The sequence below is a fragment of the Lethenteron reissneri genome, chromosome 17, assembly GCF_015708825.2.
Source record: "Lethenteron reissneri isolate LAM-NWPU_2019-01 chromosome 17, ASM1570882v1, whole genome shotgun sequence".
Taxonomy (NCBI): domain Eukaryota; kingdom Metazoa; phylum Chordata; class Hyperoartia; order Petromyzontiformes; family Petromyzontidae; genus Lethenteron; species Lethenteron reissneri.
The window spans coordinates 8,063,427-8,084,759 of NC_083795.1; the positions used below are offsets into that span (position 1 = coordinate 8,063,427).

The 21,333-nt window shown below is 47.9% G+C and overlaps 1 protein-coding gene across 1 annotated transcript; it reads left to right on the plus strand.

The window, feature by feature from the left end:
• The first annotated feature begins 351 nt into the window (after positions 1–351).
• Positions 352–4,986, plus strand: LOC133343207 (homeobox protein HMX3-like). The gene is made up of 2 exons (XM_061552643.1): positions 352–1,316; positions 3,330–4,986. Exons 1-2 carry the CDS (start codon positions 998–1,000, stop codon positions 4,124–4,126), a joined length of 1,116 nt encoding a protein of 371 aa, XP_061408627.1. The 5' UTR covers positions 352–997; the 3' UTR covers positions 4,127–4,986.
• Positions 4,987–21,333: the final 16,347 nt, after the last annotated feature.

The following is a 21,333-nucleotide window of genomic DNA, read 5'->3' on the forward strand; positions in this document are numbered from 1 at the left end:
AATATAAAACGATGCCCGCAACTCACACATATATATAGCGCTGCGCGTGTAATTATCTCAATAACTAAAAGCCTGTAAGCTCGAAAGGATTGGTCTGGTGCAGTGACCCGTCACAAGGCGAGCGGTGTTCTCCCAGTGCGCGCGAGAGGCAAGCGACGTGCACGCGGTGAAGCCAGTGTTGGTGTAGGATGGAGGGGGAGGGGTGGGTAGATGGGAGAGGGGGTACGTGGGGGGGGGGAGGTGGTGGTGGGTACAGGGGGTGGTGGTAGAGGAGGAGGAGGATGATGGAGGGAGAGAGGAGGGGGGTAAACAGGTCTCGTTGTGGATTGATTCACTGCCGCTATCATGCGCCACTCGTCAAAAGCTCGACCTCTGGTCAGGGGCTATATACCGGCTGGTGCGGCCCTGCTATTTTAAAACAAGTTGTATTTATTTATACTTTCCTACTTTCCCATTTTTCTTGCGAATGCGGCTGTTGCTCGTCCGTAACTTCGCGTTTAGCAGCAGCAACAAAAAAACCGCGCGCGCGGCGTAACGCCCGCGCTGCGCGCAACAAACGGGGACGCGCGGACCGAATCCGTCGACGCGTAGAGAGATCTCGCTCGGGGTTTGAAGCGTCGCAAAGCCTCCTCCACACTTTGGCATGTGGACACGTCACGGGGTTCTCAATATTTAACGACCAAAAAAAACCTCCCGTCGCGGGTGGGAATTCGGCGTCGTGAGCGTTCGCCCGCCGCGTCGTCGCTGCAACCGCGGCGCACAATGTGCAGCGGTTAGCGAAACAGCTGCGGGGGGTAGGGAGGGAGGGAGGAAGGAAGGGGGTGACCCGAACGTGCGTGTAATAATTACTTCTTGAGCAAAAAAAAGAGCGCCACACGGGGCGTATGCATACGCGATTGTTGTGATAGTAAGAAGCCGACGTAGCAAAAACACGCGGCCGCATCGTCCGTGTGTACATAAGAGAGAGAGAGAGAAAAAGGAGGAAGCGATACCACGCATGGAGCCCAGGGAAAACGCGGCCAAGAGGCCAGGTCACTCGCTCTCCAAATTCACCATCCGATGCATCTTGGGAGCCCAGACGGACGGGAGCGACTGCGGCAGCGAGGATGAGAGCGACGCGGATGGGAGGAGGAGGGGGACCCCTGCCGCCACTCAGGCTCCGGGAGGGGGCGCCGCCGCCGCCGCTGCCGCCGTCGCCGCCGCCACAGTGGCTCAGGATCGACATCGCACGAGCTCTTCCCGTCTCTCTGAGCCCTTGGAGGGGTCTCGCAAAGTCGCCTGCTGGCTGCAGGAACACCAGATCGCTTGCTGCCACGGTACGCACCTTGCCCGCGTTGTTGTTCGTTGTCGTTTGCGCTGTCGATGTCTGTAACGCGACGTGACTGAGTAGTCGCGTCGAGGCTTCGCCAGTGAACGCGCGCGCGTATTCAGCCATCGGCTGTAAATCTCGACTGCTGTGCAGGGCGCAGCGGCTATCGGACTCTACCTTGTCACCAACCTGGTCAGTGGGTTTTGGTAGAGGCGGTGGGAATAGACGTGAGACATAGCAAGTACAGTACAATAAGGGATTGTGTTTGCTCTGCCCTCTGGCTGCTCACCACGTAATAACCTATCATGCACGCTGGCCACTCATCCAAGCGCTGTTCCAGGCTCAACTTCAGCTTTAGTCTGCGAGATTGGACGCAATTCGTGTGATTTCGTTGATATGCTGAGCGAGGTGTTATTTAGAATTGTAATGATGTTGAAGATGTGCTAGAAACTATACCGCACATCCGAATACCAAAATGTTGGAATTTTGACAGCCCAGAAAAATGACGGCTCGGAAGTTGATTGGCTTGGTCTGTAGCGCAGACTCAGTCCGAAGATCTCCACTGCCTTTCAAAGTCGCGCTGAACGCAATCGCATTATCAGCGTTCCAAAGAATCTCACCTCCCGTGGAGTGTGCCGCAAAAGCCGATGAAAAACTGGCTAACTCATTGCGTTCTTGGTACGATGTTTGGCATCGAGCGGTGTTGAAACTGACAAGCAGATTAAACTGCGTGGTTACGGTATTCCCACGATGTCCCATTTAAACAACACGCGCGCGTTGCAGACCTATAAGTATCTAAGTAATGTCATGCGAGTCGGCTATGAAGTTATTTGTATACATACAGCACTGTATGTATATATATAATTGTACATAGAATACAATTACCGTATACACAGAGACTTCACGCGGTTTGTAACAGCAATGACAAATTATCTACTGCTGGATGAAGACCTCCCCCGACGCCTTTCGTTCGTCGTAGGGAATGTTTGGACACGCTGGTTAGTTCAGAAAAAACGCATATTGCACCCATATGACATGTGAGCGTGTTTGTATATGCACATGAATCTATATGCACGCATAGCATGCTAAACATCTGTATATTCTTTAATATTATCCTGAACATAATCCACACACGAATATTACAATTTGTAGAATTTCTATTTAAAGTTACGTTGCGGAAGTCTTACGGAAAAAATAGGTTTACAATATTCTTGAGATGTGGCGATTTGTTTGTTGTGTATTGTATAGCAAACATTAATACCCATTTATTTATGTTAAACCAATATTAACAGAGATAATATTCACTTGAACAGGGTCGCCACCAACGGGTTAATTTCATGAGAGCATTGGAAACAATGCAATTACAATACTAAAATCGCATGTTCAAATCATGCGAACGTGACATTTTTAATATATTTCTGTACAAACAGATATGCAGGAAATGTGACTTTTATTTTAGAACAATATTTAACTTGCTGAGGATTTATTATGTACATGTACATATACACAGTCAAACTAATAGCTCTGGATGTTGCTGCTCTTGCCGTTTCAAGGCTCAGAACTGACCATTCGCCTATCCAGGACCCCGAGTCAACGTGTCGGTGTAGAGATGGCGAAGTGAATTTGCGTGACATTCAAATGTCTCTCCCCATCGTGCGGCCACTGTTGAACACATCTCGCAGAGATTAACAACACGTTTGGTTGCCCCCTGCACATTTAAGCTTATTTCCGGAATATTTGCCCCTCGTTTATGTAAAGCGCGTTGAGATACCAGTGTAGTAAGACGCTCCATATATATACCCCCAAATTGTCGGTGTTGGTGTTATAGGCAGGGCTGTAATTATTGATGGATCTATTTATCATCTCACCGCTGCGATTCACAGCAACTGATATTATCATCTATTTTTAACCACAGTACGCAAGGCTGAGCGCGTGCGTGTTCTCAGCGTAAGCGTGCTGTGTATAATTAGTCCCGACACGCACGAGTCCCGGCTTCAACCGCTCGTGTATTTGTCTGCAGAAGTGGCCAAGCGAGCATTGGCCGGGCACGGCGTCTCTCAGGAGAGGATCCAACCCCAACTACAGCAGCAGCCGCAGCAGCCGCATCACCATCCGCATCAGGAGGCGAGGGCCGGTCACGTCACCTCCCCAGCGCACACGGAGCCGCGCAGCAGTAACAGCAGCAGCAGCATCGTCATCGACACTCCGCCGGCGCTGTCGGCAACCGCGCCTCGGTTAAACGGGACAACCGCGCCCCACGTTGTTGTTGTTGGTGGCGGCGACGAAGATGACGACGATGATGACGATGACGACGACGACGATGACGGCGGCGGCGGCGGTGGCGGCGGCATCGTCGTGAGCGGGGACAGGGCCTGCGAGAGCCCCCCGCAGCACGGCAGCCCGCGTGCGCCCCCCAAGAAGAAGACGCGGACCGTGTTCTCTCGGAGCCAAGTGTTCCAGCTGGAGTCGACGTTCGACATGAAGCGCTACCTGAGCAGCGCGGAGCGCGCGGGTCTCGCCGCGTCGCTGCACCTCACCGAGACGCAGGTGAAGATCTGGTTCCAGAACCGGCGCAACAAGTGGAAGCGCCAGCTGGCCGCCGAGCTCGAGGCCGCCAACTTGGCGCAGGTGTCGGCGGCGCACAGACTCGTGCGCGTGCCCGTGCTCTACCGGGAAGGGGGCTTGCACGGGAGAGCGGCTCCCGCGGGAGGAGTCAGAGCCCCGCTCGCGTTCCCCTACCCCTTCTACTACCCCGGCGGTGCATTGACACACTTCGCGATGCCCTACGCCGCCAGCAGCTCGGGCCTCATGCAGTGAGAGTGTGGACAAAACTCGTTGCTCACCACGCGTTGTCGTTGTTGTTGGGGGTGTGGGTGTAGAAGCAGAGGGCTCTGTTCCGTCGCCACATATACGAGTGTGGTAATGATACGTTTTAGTCCGTCAGCCTGTCGTTGGCTTTTCAGACCAATGTTATTAATCGTCCAGCAGCAGCAGCAGAATTCGTTTTGAAGCGAAGCAAACGTCTGATGCGGTTTCTTCGACGTTTGTGCGTCTCGTCGGCAGTCGTGCCCCCGTGCTTGCGGATGAGTGCGCGCCCGGACAGCGAGACTGACAGACGACGAGACAGCGTCGAAAACTCACGCGAACCCCCATCGTCAGTTGTGTGCGAGGTGATACAGACGCGATCCATTTGTGGATACCCCACTGACTTGTAATGACGCCCGATTCTCAACAGGTGATCGAATGTTGTTGCGAAAGCGATGGCTCCGTATCTTGCAGAGTGTTAACAGATGTACTAAGTGTGTCGTTGAGTCTGATGGGAGACGCGTAGAGGCTTTGAAATGTAATGTTGTTGTTTTTTTTATCAATGTAACGTGTCTCCATTGTTTTAGTGGGGTAGCTATAAATCGATCACTCTTGTATGATTTCCACGACTGTGTACTGCAGCTTTTTGTCCATCCGCTGCTGGATGACTGCCTATTCTTTGGCCGCACTTCACCGCGCTGGTCAGTGCAGAGTTGATGAAAGCGGGAAGAAGCATACAAGTGAGGGCATAGTGCAGTACAACATGTGCGAAAATTATATATCTGCAAATTTTAGTCTACATACTGTACTACATATGTACATACACTGAATAATACTGTATTTGTGCATATACTGTATGTCATTGGTTCTCAACCGGGGTGGGGTGGGGGGGGGTGTGCGCAGGCTGCGGCACAGATACCGTGCAGGACAAAACGCTGAATGTGCGCGGAGAAACGTGAACGTTGCGACGTCAAGCCACAACAATCGACACCATGAAACAAGTGTGAGGCTGCGGCGTCGCATGGGGTCCCGTGGTCTTGATTGGGGGGGGGGAGGGTGAGGGGAGGGGGGTCCATACCAAAAAGTTTGGGAACCACTGTCGTATGCGCATATTCTAAACAAAGGAACGCGTTTGTAAAAATGCTGAATTACCAGGAGAGGAGGCTCGGTTTATTCGGGAATATATATTTTTTTCCAGTCAACTGCCTTGAGCTGTGAAGATGTTGTCGTTTTAAGGATGTGAATTACGCGCAGGCGAAACTATTTATTTATTCCGTTCAATTTGATTTGCTTTGGAAGGGGAAATCCGAAAGGAACCGATCTGAAACGGTATCGGCCTGCGTTCATGTGACGGTTCTTGAGTGTGTTGTTGTAATAATGACATTGAATATCGTAACGATAATTTTCAGCCCCTCTTATCAATCCACCGCTGGGTCTTGATCGTACTTCACCACTTTGGTCGGTGTGAATTGGTGAAGACGGGGGAGGGGAGGGGGGAAGGACCGGTGCATACATACATATATACATTCGCCCACTGATGTTAACGGTGACCGAGAATAGAGCGCAAAGTTCGGACCACTGCACCACCGCTCCCGTCTCTGATCACGTGCACAGTCGTATGAATGATCGTCTTACCAAAAAAACCCGTAACAAAGTCATTTATTCAACTAATAGAGGACCCGTCATTTCTCCGTTACACACGATGCACGTTCAATTTCGGCGGCATCCAAAACTCCTGCGTCGGCTTGTGCAATGCCTGAAATCCACGGGATCATGCAAATGTTTACACGCGCCTGTACCCAGAGTGCACTGCTCGTGGCATCGGCGATCGTGAGCATCGTGTGCACCGTGAGATGATGAATCGTCACCTTCGTACTCAACTCCATGGCATTTGCACAGGAGCGGCAGCATCATCATTATTATTATTCTTTATTCACTCTTTGCACCGAGTATACAAGAATAAAAAAAAACACGTTGTGCAGTCGCCAAATGAACACTCGTCTATACTGTTACATGTACACACATTGGCATTCATATTGGCCACACTCAGCATCATCAACATTAGCAGCAGCCATGGTCAATCCACTGCTGGATGAAGGCCTCCCTCTCCAGCCGCCGCTATCCATAATGATCCCGCGATAATATTGAAAAAATTTCACCTAATCAGCCGCACGCGAGCTGGTTCAATCGTTCCGACTCTTCGGTAGGCGGCCAGTCCGTCGAACCCTCGTTCCATTTTCTTTTCGGCTGCCACGAAGTCGGCGTTCTCGTCCAGTGTCATTCATCTCTTCATCCCACGTGCCCGGCCCAAGACCCACTTATCTTAATAGTTATAATGATGGCATTAACAGTGATAGGTCACGCTATACCGTTAATAACACGAACGAGTACACTGTCGCGACTGTGTTTAAGTCGGTACATGTATATGTAATGGAATATGTTGAGGGCAAAGTTCTTTCAGCAAAATGGAAGATAAGAAAAAGCGACCATCACATCGCAGTATATTTGGGTTCTAATGAGCGTGTGTTTGTTAAAGGTGTATTTTGAGAACGCTTCATTACAGATTGTAATAGCGACTCGATTCCGATAGGGGTCAAGACATATCCTATGAATAAAACAATGACATTTTATCTTAACCATGTCCGTGCCTATTACTCTTCGTATTGTTTGGATTCAGTACTTGTGGTCGTACGGTTCACAATGACAGATAATGCGTATATAGGCCTACACAAAACAATAACACGGTACGTATTACCGGATGTTCTATACGTGATAAGGGTTGTTAAAGTCGGTTTCTTTACGTTACCAAAAACCGCACGGTACAAAAAAATATGTCAAAAACCGGTTACCTGTTTGCTACAAATACAAACATGTCTGGCAACGAACCTCATATTTTTTTTATTTTTTTACTCAAAAAAACGGCGGCTTGCCTTGGTGTGTAACAGGTAGCGCACTGGACTTGCGACCCAGAATCCGCCGTTTCGGTTCCATGGCCTAGCGCGGCAGTGGGAGCAGTGGGAGCAGTGGGCACATTTCTGAAATCTCTTCGCCTCCGTCCACCCAGTACCACGGGGGCCAGATGTTAATTACCTCGCCTGGTATACAGGAGGTTGTGGGTTCGATCCCGACCCTGACGCCTGTATATTTGGAGTTTGCATGTTGTCCCCGTGGTCGCGTGGATTTTTCTCCGGGTCCTCCGGTCTTTCTATCCACATTTAAAATCAACGTCACGCGTCTATATTATTCGGCTGCTATACATTTACACGCGATAAGCCACTTCTTTGAACTATCACTTGTGGCCAGATCGCTTCGTAAAAATGAGCTATATAGCTCAGAGAGCCTTACTTTATAACATAGTAATATAATAGTCGAGTCAATCATTCGGCCGCGTGTGGTGGGGTAAAGTGTGGGTACGCCTTGGCCAGTGTGGACGAATGCCCCCTAGAGATCCATTTAGTGGATGCCCTTCAGCCAGCAGTGGCCTTGCAGGGGCTGCACCTTTACCTCTGAACTGAGAAACCACTTAGGCATCCATGCTGTTTAAATATTCGCGCGTGCCAATTGGTGCACTGAATACTGTATGTAGTAGGATTCAACTGGAACGTGCATTCACATACTGTACACGGTTATATGCTCATACACTCATACACACGCACAAGTGATCTATGCATCCACATATATACTCGTCTAGAAAGATATCCCGTTTCGCCTGAACAGACTGTTGGGGCGCTATCGCTGTTAGCGAGCACCTATGAAGGTCGGAAAGGGGAACTAGGGGGTGAGTGGCCAACACCACGCTGGGCCGCCTTTGTCTCCCGAAGTGGTGATGTTTACACATCGCATCAAGTACTCATTTAAGGCTGAGTCGACCTACGGGAGTCCCAGGACCAGTTGAAATACTCGTCACCAATGTGTGCTATGGTGCGCGAATACAATTCGGGTCACCGGGTTCGAAGCGCGATGCGATAACCAATGCCCTATGGCTCCCCACATACTATCACTGTATAGACATATTTACATGGGACAGACACACATGGGACAGACGTTGTACAACATCAATACAGGCTACATCTGTAGAGAATACACATAGACACATTGACGACTGTTACCCTCATGTTTTAGGTATTGAGTAGGCGAGTCGCAGGTTGCTATGACACGTGCTTGAGATGCGCGCAGTGGGGGTCAAGTGCTGTTAGCGATCACCTATTAAGGCCAGAAACGGCACACACTATGGGGTGGTGTGGATAGAACCACGTCCGGCGGCCATGGTCTCCGAGCGCTGATGTTTACACACCGAAACCAAGGCACTCATTTAAGTCGTCTGAGTTAACCTGGGTAGGGGGGGGGGGCGCAGGACCCGTTCACATTAATTGAACAGAACCCAGGTCACACATTTCGTAACGGTGGTGCGCTAACCACGACGCCACCGCTCTTCACACACAAAAAACAAAATACACATCGAGTAACATGCAAAGAAAATAACTCCCCCCCCCCCCGCCGCCACCACTATCGTCTAAAGAGACAGTTCGGGCAAATGCTGTTAGCGAGTACCTCGTACGACCGACTCGGCACACAAAAGGGTGGATGGCCAGTGCCACTCCCGGCCCCCTTTGTCTCCCCCCCCCCCCCCCCCCCCCCAGTGCTGACGACCACACACCGCAACAGAGACTTATTTGCGGCCGGGAATTGACCTAGCGGAGGCCCGTGACCGGTTCAGATCATCGTCACCGGTGTTCGCCGCGGGCGAGAATCGAACTCGGGGCCGCCGAGGTTTTACGTTGGCGCAGCGCAGCGCTAACCACTACGCCACCGCTCCCTCTGACACGCGCGCGCGCGCTCGCCTCTGGCGCCGTTGTCTGAGCGCGCGGGCAGTGCGGCCTGTACGTGCGTGCTAATGGCTCTATATATCTCCCAAGTGTTGCCTGAGGATTTCGCCGTCCAGCATTAAACAACTTGTGAGTCTTACTGCTGCGCTGAATAAAAGCATTGGGGGAAAGGGGGTGGGGGGGCATCGCACGTTCCCCATTGTAATTTCTTGCTACTCCCATCCACGTGCAAAAACCTCGTGGATTCACTTTGCACAATGTGAGTGGCGCAAAGGTTTGGTCGTAGGGGAGATTAACTTGCACGGTTTTTTTTGTGCGTGAGGGTTTAGCAAAATGCGCACGTTTGTAAACCCGAGCATTGCAGTGGCAAATTACGGGGCTTGCTTTTCAGCCGGGTCTGTCCGCGTTAGTGAGCTGGACAGAAACATATTTTCCCCAACTCCGGCACGCCACATCCAGTATCTCGCTCTCGCCACGGATGTGGCTGCTAGCCACGTGCTGCCACCTCTTTACCGGCGACGTGGAAAATGTTCAACGAGAGAATGAAATACCTTGATATGCCGCGCACCTTTACAAACAACAATAGCATCAGTTATATAAGCACGTGAGAGACACCATCCTGCCTGGTAAGAACAGGAAGCGGACTTGCACTGGGTACGCCGCTATATCAAGGCATTGATGGGCGGTGGTCGAGACTAACGAGGGAGTGTAAGCCAGAGGAGGGAAACGCGCCCGAGGGATGGAGCGATGAAAAACAACGTCGCGTGCGGGAGCAAGATGTACAGCTGAATCACAAGACCAAGAGCGATGGCGAAGATTTGGGGAGGCCTTTATCGAGCAGTGGATAGATCATGGTTGCCGATTATTATTGTGCATTGATGTTCCAACCACGTATTTATTTTTAATGTTAAAACACGCGAGACGAAAATGTGAGATACGCGGTTTTTAAAAAGGTAAGCAATACCTGCACATCATAATCAAGCAAACGCAATCATCTGACGGACGTCAGAGCTCACGAATGCACACAACAACAACAACTTTCGATTTAAAGCTTTCGTGACTGCAGGGATTCATCTTCTTGGTTCTTTCGGTAAAGTCACGTAGAAGGGAAGTAATAAAATAATAAAAATGAAGCATAATAAAATAATTATTTTATTATGTTTTGTTTTAATAAAGTAATAAAAATAAAACATTATAAAATAATTATTTTAAAATAATAAAAATAAAACATAATAAAATACTTATTTTATTATGTTTTAAATAATAAAAATAAAACATAATAAAATAATTATCTTATTATGTTTTATTTTTATTATTTTATTACTTCCCTTCTACGTGACTTTACCGAAAGAACCAAGAAGAAGAACAACAACAGCAGCGGCAAAACATCAATGCAAGCGGCCTAAATATGTGTGGAGCGCGGCGCCCGAGTCGCCTAAACCCTTAAAATATCACTTGCGCAAAACGCTCCTCCGCCGCTCACCCAACTGCAATATTCATGGCTCCCGGCTTCCTCTTCCAGAGTCGCACCACCTGCGCGCGACACGACGGGGGGAACGGGGCGGGCGGGCTGGCAGCCCCGGGTCGCCTCCCCGGTCCTTTACGGGACGACCCGATGGACACAGACGCAAAGTGACAGACACGTCGGCGACTTGTTCAACGTGCCTTGCGCCCTGGGTTGCCATGCATGCCTGCACCTTAAATCGATTATACAGTCAGTCGCGTGAAACACGGGGGGAGGAGGAGGAGGAGGGGGATAGGATGGGGGTGGGGGAGAGCGGTGGGGGTATTCGGGAGGATTAGGAAGAGATATGATGGTGGATTTGATGAGAGTGGAATGGGTTAGTTCGGGATCGCGAGGGACGATGGTGATGATGATGATGATGTAGACAAACGGGAATATGTTTGCCTTCAATAAACGGAGTTAATTGTCGTTGCTATAACTGCACTGATTTTTTTAGTTACGTACCAATGAAGGTCTCGGCTAGAAACGTAAACTCTAATGAGTAAGACTGTAAGAGTTTACTCGAGACAAAGTGCCCGCAATCTCCGCACCTGCAGCGTGTCAACGAGGAATGGATCATCGACTGCATTCGTGATCCCGAGTCGCACATGGGGATGGAAGTTCTGCGTGAATAGTCGCGTACAATGATAATATTCATTTAAAACATTAGTCAACACTATCTCAATTCATTAACAACACGTTGCAACAGATTAATATATCGTCGGCTTACGTTCGTTTCGGGCTTTATCTCTTCTAAAACGTCTATTGTGAATGCATTGTCCTGAAAATTATCATTAATAAAAACATCGTTCTGACTATTTTACAGAAAATCGGCTAAACACGCTGGTGAATGATTGCCACTAACAGATTACTGAGCCCTGTTGTAGTACAATAATTCAAATAATTGTACAATAGAATGTAAATAATAAAATAATAAAAATTAAATTGAATAAAATAATGTTTTATCTTTATTATTGTATTATTTCCATTCTACGTGACTTTACCGAAAGAACCAAGAAGATGAATCCCTGCAGTCACGAAAGCTTTAAATCGAAATTTAATTGTATAATACTTTTGTTAAACCACTGCTGGCTGAGTGAAGACTCTATTGGTGGGGGGGGGGGGGGCTGTTTGACCATACTTCACCATGCTGATCAGCGAGGTTTGAGGAAGTTTGCGCCCGCCATCTGATGAAATATAATGCGCTTAGTGATGTTAGCTGTGGCCGGGATTGGACTCGCCCGGTTCAGATCGCAGTGCACTCACTACAGCGACACGGTCACGCATTGTACGGCATAGTATTTGCTACTTTATTTATTTTTGAACTTTATCATACACTGTACACACACATATACACGCACACATTCAAATACTGTGAAGGCGAACACGTACTCATATATTAGTGGCGATTAGATTTAATCACTTCCTGCTATGGATGTGTACAGGTTAACGTCTGACTTTATTAGTGTTGGGAGTTAGTTATAAAACACAACATTAGGATATGCACGAAATACGTAATGTCCAAAATGAACTTACTCGACTACATAGCCTTCACACTGCATAAAAGCAGCATATTTTAATAAAGAAATCATACAGACTAAGTAAATTGTAACAATATTGCCCAAATAAGATTGCGCATGAAGGGGTTGAACTTCCATCAATATCCTACAAGGCAGTGCAACAGACTCGCGTGTATATTTTACACCTTTACCAATTTTCCACATCCCCTTAAATCACATATTACGTCAACGTCTACTCTGTACACACACACACAGTTGTTTCGGTATAAACATTCGAAACCAATTCCTCTATAATGCACTTTCATTTTTTTCACGAGTGGCACAATTTTGGTAAAATATTGCTCATTGCGTTACGCAAATGACATGGCTTGAAATGTGACCCAATGCAAAGATTTTTTTTTCGGAAATTGAAGGCTCCACTTATATTCTTATGCATTATGTACTAAGGAGAGGAATGTAGTAATAACAGTAGAACTGGAAATGAATGCGCGTTCTCAAAGGGTGTATTCCCTTATCACCTTCCATGGTGAATTCTCACGTCTCGTGAAAAGTCCACGCGGTTATTTCACTGTTCATTTTGTTTAAAGGCTCGGTCCACACCTGAGCGATCAGTCGCATGCGACTTGATGGTTGCATGCATCTGAATCGATCGCATGTGGACCTCTCCGCAACCGGTTGTGAGCAATTGTGCAACCGGCTCGGTCCACACCTGAGCGATCAGTCGCATGCAACTTGATGGTTGCATGCATCTGAATCGATCGCGTGCGGACCTCTCCGCAACCGGTTGTGAGCAATTGCACAACCAGTTGCTTACAGCAGACACAAATTCGACTTTCAAGCGACCACCTTCATCGGCAATTTGATTGCCCAAATGCATGTCTCATGCGTGGACTCAGCTTAATTGCCACAATTAGCGCACGCACGTACGCGGCACGTCGTGTAGCTCACTACCGAGTGAACGGAAATCGGCTTCTCACTCCGTCGTCCAAGCGTCTCTCCATGCCCCCATTATACCCCCCCTCCCACACACGCGGAGTAGCAGCGGTCTGCCTCCCCGGTGACTTCAAGCTGGCACAAGGTCGCGGGTTAAGCAAACGCTTGCTTGCAGGGCCTTGCCTTCAGGGTGCTTCTGCACGCAACCCTCCTCCTTCAGGACAGCCCTCCCGTGCTACCCCCCCACACACGCCAGCGCACACCTCCTTCCGTCCACAGCGCGCTCGACCACATGCTGGGTACAGATCTTTGCCTTCGCTCTCCATCCCTTTCACAACCTCAACGTGTGATGCACTTTTCGATTTAAAGCTTTCGTGACTGCAGGGATTCATCTCCTTGGTTCTTTCGGTAAAGTCACGTAGAAGGGAAATAATAAAATAAAATAAAACATAATAAAATAATATAATATTTTTATATTATTATATTATTTTATTATGTTTTATTTTTATTAATATAATATTATTATATTATGCTTTATTTTATTATTTCCCTTCTACGTGACTTTACCGAAAGTACCAAGAAGGTGTGATGCACTGTTTGGCAAAAAACTACCTTTTGAGGTTTCCTTAAAATGCCCCGCACCAACACACACGGAGGTCTCCAATACCCCCCCCCCCCCCAAGGCCGGTTTTCAATGACCATGCTGCCCTGTTCTTTCGTCAACGTTGGGCCAGTCATGGTCAGATTCACCATGTGCTGTTGCCTGGGATTAATCTCTCACTTGGTCTTTTTGCGGAAGGCCCTAAGCTGGGCTTGGAGTAGGGATTGTTGGCGTGAGGCATGGCTACGTGGTGTGTGTTGGACTACGATGTAATTAACATCTCGCCTCCGTCGTCGTGTGGATTTTTCTCCGGGTCCTTCGGATTTTCTCTCCACATGCAGAAAAATGCTTTTCGAGCATTTCGCTGCCATACATTTCCACATTAAAGCCACTTCGTTGAGCTATAATTTGTGGCCAAGTCGATTGTAAAAAGAGCGGTTATACCTCAGTGGGCTTTACCTGGTAAAAACAAAGTTTATCATTTAGTTTGGTATGCATATCCATACTGTATTATTCTACCCTATATTCATAGAATCCTAATTGAGGACAGTATACGTTCCATGAGAATAAGACAAGGCCACGTGGACGTGACGAATTATATTATATCAGTGGTAGATCTATATCACATTCACAATTCGCCACCATCCTAGCCTGGCTGTTTGTTCCGTGGTGTAACGTGCAGGCCTTTATCAATACACCGCTGTCGGGCACGTTCATATTACTTTAGCCAGAGCTGAGGTTCGTTGTATTAAGTGATCAGTAATGAGGAACTCAGGGGGAGGGGGGGGGGGTCGCCATTCACCACCTGCGGGAACTGAATCAACTCGAGTCTTTAGCTGGAAACGCCTCGAGGTGGTCGGGGCTTCAGCGGTCGAGTTGGCGGCAACCTTCCTACATCGCCGCCCACGAGATCACCGCCCGCTACGCCGCAAAACGACACCCATTACCCTATTCGTAACATGATTACACCATCATTCGATCAGAAGTTGAAAATTGCGCAAAGAAGCAGAGAGATCATTACTTCGAGATGCAAAGAGCAACGCGTGGTTTAGATAACATACAACAGCTATGTATTGTACTGTGCATGATGTCGACTTTTAAGATGTGTAATTGGGCATGGGCAGGACGTGGCTCTGGAAGGGATGATTGCCGGCCATCGAGACTAACGATGGAGTGGAAGCCGAAAGAGGGAACTGCGGAGATGAAGCGATGAACTGAACTCATGAGCAGCTGTTAAATTGATTGCTGCATCGTGTAGGAGCGCGAGACATGGCGACGACTTGAGAAGGCCTTCATTTAGCGGTGGATTAATCATAGCTGCTGATGATTGTGCTGTTTGATTATTAAGATGATTTTGTTGTATATGAAGGCTTTAGAGTGGCAGTCAAAAGAAAGATCTAAATCCTGTGCGATACGGCAGTACACTTGGCAGGGTTCGCGTCGACTTTGCGACAATTGCTGGATCTGGCAGAAGGAAGGTCGATGGCCATATGACCTTTTTGACCTTGACCTCTGTAAGGCGTTTAAGAGCACATCGGTGAGATTGTAAATACAATCGAGTATTGACTGGCAGTTTTGGGTGTAGACGGCCTTTGACCAAATCGCCCGGAATGTGCCCAATCTCGACAGATCTAGGAAACTGAGCAGAATTGACTCAAGAGCTCGGTGGTTGAACAGGTGACCACGTTTCACCGCGGGTTGCGATGCAGGCTTGCGTGACGGGGCAGCTGAAGGCAACGCAACATTGTGCTGTACTTCTACGCTGCCCGCCTTCACCAACCCAAAGCGTTGGCGAATTTACGGTCACGTAACCTCCACGACCCGAGCGGCGTTCGCAGGCCCTCGTGCAGCAGTGGATCAACCAAGCTCAGAAATTCCCCCCCCCCCAGGTAGGACGCAGGTCCTGAGCACGTGCCCACGACAGGCGCAAGCGACTGTGTGCAGAACAATTTGCGGTGTCATCTTGACATGCCCAGCATGCTGCGATTCCTACGACGTTAAGCCCAGGGCGGAGAAGTACTGCGGTCAAATAACCCCCCCCCCCCCCACCATGTGCACGGTGTGGGGGAGACGCGTATCCAGCAGTGGACTGACACAACGGACTGCACTTGTGGGTACATTACTGGAGGTCAACGGAGGTGCGGCTACTGAGCTGGGGCTGCCGGGACGATGATGTGGTTGGTGAGGCTCAACTCATGGGTCGTAACGTGGCCCTTGAATGTTGTGTGGAAAACAAAACAAAAAACAAAAAAAACCCGGCCCGGGCTCACGGTAGATGTCGCTATTCTCTGCAGTCTCCTTCACCAGAGTGAGCATGGCAAGTCTTACTGCTGTGACCATATCCACGTGAACTCATACAGCAGCGGCTTCTCGGCTGGCCATCGCACCAAGACGGTTGACCGCATCGTGCGCTTTCAGCTGCGCTTCTGCGGCCGTCTGGAACGCTCTTCCTCCTGCAGTTAGGAAGCCACTGGAAGCTGTACACTTTTCAATCTAAATTGAAAACTCATTTCTTTACGACTGCTTTTTTGCATGTAGTTTCTTGTTCTTCCCCCGCATCTCCGATTAGAACGGTTGGCTACGTACGGTGCGAAAGAAGTTCAACATACATACGTAAATATGCGTATGCATTTAATATGCTGTGGGGAGGCCTTTATCCTGCAGTCCTGGATTGACAAAGGATGCATTATTACTTTCCAATATTTGTAGCGTAAAGCGTGTGTCCAGGTGCCAAATGCATGCTCAAACAATGACATTATATTTCAAGTCTTTAACCTTGATCTTCATACGCCACAATATTTCAAGTTGAAATGTATAATAGATGAATACGGACTGCAAGCACACGTTGATAGGTGATGTTCTTTCGTTTTCACACTCAAAGGCAGTTAAGCGGTGCTGTTCAATTATCACTGAGCCCTTCTCGGTGGACAGAATCGAGTCTGCAGCTGAGACAGACAAAGCGCTGAGATGATTCAATTAGATAACTCGATTACGTTGCGTAGGTTCCACCAACAAATGGAGAAAAAAACACAACCGAGAAAAGGACAACCTCAAAAGGGGCGTCGCGTGGCGAGATGACGACTACCTCGCCTGGTATCCAGGAGTTCGTGGGTTGGATCCAGACCCTGATGCCTGCTGTATATGTTGACTTTCCATGTTCTCCCCGTGGTCGCGTGGATTTTTATCTGGGGCTCTCCGGTTTTTCCCATCCACATTTAGAATCAACATGCGTTTAGAGTATTTGGCTGCTATAAATGTCCACATGATACGCAACTTCTTTGAAATATCATTTGCAGCCAGTTCACTTCTGAACAAGATCTGTATAGCTCAGTGGGCATTACCTGGTAAAATTAAATAAGAAAAATTATATTTCTAGATTTGAAGCTTTCGTGACTGCAACGATTCATACTCTTAGGTTTTGTCTGTAAAGTCACGTAGGTAAAAAATTCTAATTAAAATTAATAAAAGTAAAATAAAAATCACGACGTTTCGGAGGCAACATAAGCTTCCGTCTTCAGGTGGTACCGTCACAGCACGATTGCTGTATCAAGTAAAGAGAAATTCCAAGAGACCCGACCTTGTATATATACTGGTTGAGGGGGGAGGAGCCAAGGTAGGCCTACGTGACTTTACCGAAAAAACCCAAGAGTAAAAAATGAATAGTTTAAATTAGTTAAATAGTTTGGTGCGAGGAGATCAGCTTATTTATACCATAGTGGGAAGAGCCTTCATCCAACAGTGGATAGAACGCGGCTGATGATAATGATAACAACAACACCACCTACACGTGTTTATCTTTCTCTTTGGGGGAAATTGCCCACTTCGATTCTCTTTAGGTTCAATATCCGCCACGGATTCCTAAGAGGCTGTTGTGAGTAAACACGCGTTTACGTTTAGAGATTTCGATCAACGATATCAATTTGTCACTAACTTGCCCAAATGCTCTTAAAATTGGAAATAGCGCGTTTAAAATCCTATAGCGATGAGCAGGTTGCAACGTGTGAATTGAAGATGTTTCCAATTGCTTTCATTGCTGAATGTATTTCTAATAGCCACACTTTGAAAACTACTATTATTATTACGCGTGCATTAGTGTTGGAGTTGTATTTGTTTGTATTTAAGCATGCATACCTATAGGCGAGTTTATACTAGTAGGAGACGTTGCCTGCTTTCTAGAGGCTTAAGCGTCACACTCCAAAGCAAATTAATTGGTTCGTATGACAATAGGGAATCGTATGTGTTCATATGTGGTTAGCACGTGACTTAAATAAATATAAACTTAAGGCTAACCCTGCTCTGCGAGTGGGCAGGGTTAGCCTTAATAAATTCACCTTCGCGACGTATTTATTTTTGGGTCCATATTAGAATATATTCGTGCTGGGATTGTTTTAATCATAAACATCGACTTCATTATTGCGTGCCAAATCTCAGCGTTCTGGCCTTTCAAAATATCATTAGAATGTATTTCACTCATTGACGATTTTCGATACGCACTATGAATGCACTTTTCGTAATTTTTTCACAGAAGCTTACACAGGAATTACCTCTTACGGAATGAAGATATTATTTGAAATCCCTTTCCCAAGCCACCCGTGCTGTTGACGCCCTGCCCCAGTTCAAGTCCAAGTTCTTGACCTTTTTTTAACATCGGCCTATGGCTGACTGTTACTACAAAATAAATACGTGCACTGTTTCTGTACAGCGTCTTGGGACAATGTATGAAAACACATTGTATTGTATCATTGCACCTTTCTGTGGTCCAGTGTGATAAAGTAACAATTTAAAGGAGCTGCCCTGAAATTGCTCGCTCACGGCACTGCTGGCGGTAGGGCTTCTCCCCTAGAGAGCACTTCTAGAGGGAAGTTTTGACCTATTCTTCCCCGCTGGCCAAGACGTCTTTGAAGACGTGTGAGTAGCCACACTTTACCCCATCACACGCTACCCGCCGGTCGGAGGGTTTGGGGGGTGAGTGACTATTGATCGGTCACCAGCCCTGGAGTACCGCAAATATAGAGTTCAACGCATACAGGTAAAGGTGCAGCATTGCAATTGTTTGCTCGGGCCATCAGAGGGAGGTCTAAAGAGCCCCTCGGCTGAGGATATTTATAGCCAACTCTTCCCACTCTGCCAAGACGTCTCGGAAGACGTAAATAAAATAGTCGGCAAGAGTGGCAGAATGGCTTTGAATTGTTGAAGACGAAAAAAACTAACCATCCTCTCTTTCTCTCTCCAGATCGCGTATATATGGAAGGACACTAGGATACGTGAATAAGAGATGCAGTCGTATGGCGGTGAACGCGCTCCGTTGCGAGCTTTTGTTTTTAAAGTGCGGATTTGTTAATAATTCAGTGAGCGTCTTGGGCGCACAAAGCAAAAACCTAATTTATGTTGCCTCTATGGCGGCGGCAACAGTACACGCTATTCATCTGAGACGACGGAGCAAGTGCACAATTGAGCTTTCTTAAGTGGGGTGGGGATTGCCCGTTATTGTAGCGCATCGAGCGAGGGGGTTAACGCCACGGCTGATGTGGGAAAATAGATACAAGTAAATAATTTATGACGGCCTTATGTAAAAAAGCGCATAGATCGGCCGCGCGAAACGCAATGCAAATGAGACGTAACAAAAAGTTGCATGCAAAAATATGCGATGGATACATTAGCAGCGGAAGGGACAGCCCCCCCCCCCCACCCATGAGGCTCGGAGTACGATTTATGACGGGCCGCATTGTATAGGCCGATATACATTATTATTATTATTAGTACTGCACGTGTTGTGTCGTGGAATTTACATAATTGTCAGATAATTCCCCCCCTCCATATGCCATGCACTGCGCCAGGAGCGGTTACTTCACGACCGGTGTGCTGTGAAGTGGCCGAGATATGGACACACGACAGAAATTGATTGTTGAATCCATCTGAACTGAAACTTTCGTGTGAACTTCCCCCCCCTCTCTCTCCCCCCTCCGTTGGTAAGTTGTCTCTGAGTGCTCCGCTCTCCTCCCACGTAAAACCAAACACTCAACAATGGAATTGGTCAAACATCTCGATGCAACATCCTCCTGAAAAAGAAAAACGAGCCTCGAAACCCACGACTACATATGCACGAGGTTGCGCGCACACATCTCGAGGCAGTATCGTGCACAAGCACGGACACGCCCCCTCCTGCACCAAAGAACTCGCCACGTGCCTCGGTAACATTCATCGCGCTCTGCTTCAAAAAAGGGGCATCGCCCGAAACGTCAACCTAACTGAAAAGCATGCATTTTGTGAGCCAGTTGTATTAATAAGTCTAATGTGGTGGCGCACAAAAGTCGTAGGTGCTGCGCCCTGCATAACTGCACCATCACACTGACCTTTGTTTTTCTCGAAGATTACCCTTCGACGAATGTGGAGATATAACTTCTTCAGACTGAACCGACGAGTGTATGGGATCATTCATATGACGCGTAACATATTCTCAAAGTCCTGCGGTTGTGTAAGATGAACACGGACATGGGGGGAAGCTTGTTGTGGAATAGTGGGGGGTGGTGAGGAGTGGAGATGTGGGATAGAAGGAAAAGGGTTTGAGAAATTGATGTAAAAGTATATGGGGAAGTCACTTGGAAATATTGGGTCATTTGTTAAAATCATGAACAGCAATTTTGTATTTACTATTTGCCTATTTAAGGATGGAGTTATTTATAACACCAGCTTCAACGCAAGTAGAACGGCACCTCCTAATATTACGAATGGCTAGGTATGGTGCGAAAGAAGTTCAACATACATACCTTATATTTAGACTTAAAGCTTTCGTGACTGCAGGAATTCACATTCTTGGTTTTTTCGGTAAAGTCACGTCGATAGGTTGAAAGAAAATAACAAAAAACTACGTCTCGATCACAACACAAGCGATCGTCATCAGGAGGATCGGAAGGATGACGGTCGCTTGTGTTGTGTGATCGATACGTCGTCGTTTTATATTATTTCAACCTATATCTACCGAAAGACCAAAAATAATATGGTGAAGTGTCGTCAAAGAAACTACCACGGCCGACATCGCGCGGAAGGTCCCTTCAGGCAGCATTTGGTTGACCAAGGGGCTGTACATGATAATACGGTTCCCTTAACTATCATGAGCCAGTTGTGTCCATACGCCTACGAATCATCCCAATCAACCGACCTGCATTCAAAGGAGACGATGCAAACGCCAGCTTCGAGGCGAGCAAGAACAATGACGACGTCTGGACGGCGTTCACAACGCACATCTCGATCATTCATTCGTCTTGGGCACGCAGACCGCGTCGCGAGGCCATCAGGCACGCGTCCAACGCGGACCGGGTCGCGTTCAAAGCCGCGGCCCTTTCTCACACAAATGCGCTCATCATAGACGCGACACCCACGTGCATTTCGCAAAGGCCTCGGTAGTGTTCGACGCGGACGCCGTCGTTGTGATTCGAGTGCTACTTCATTGAATGGGGAAACCAATCACACAGATAGCGGGCCGGGTAGGCGGTGTTGAGCGCACTAAGATTTGAACCCCCTTGCAACGTGAGTTGGATTCCCGGCTACGGATAACATCAGTGGCCCGGCGTATGTGTGTGTACCGTATGTTGAACTTTTTTCGCACCGTACGCAGCCAACCGTGCTCATCGGAGGCGCGAGGGACGGCAAAACAAACTGAACACAAAAAGGCAGGTTCCAAAGAAAGAGTGATTATATAATCTGTTCGACCGTGCCCCCCCCCCCTCCTAGCTGTAGTGGAGGATGTTCAAACAATCCCGTATGTCCTACGCGGCACGAGAGGGAGCTTCATCCCGTCGTACACTATTATTACTAACTGCATGCACGTTGAACTT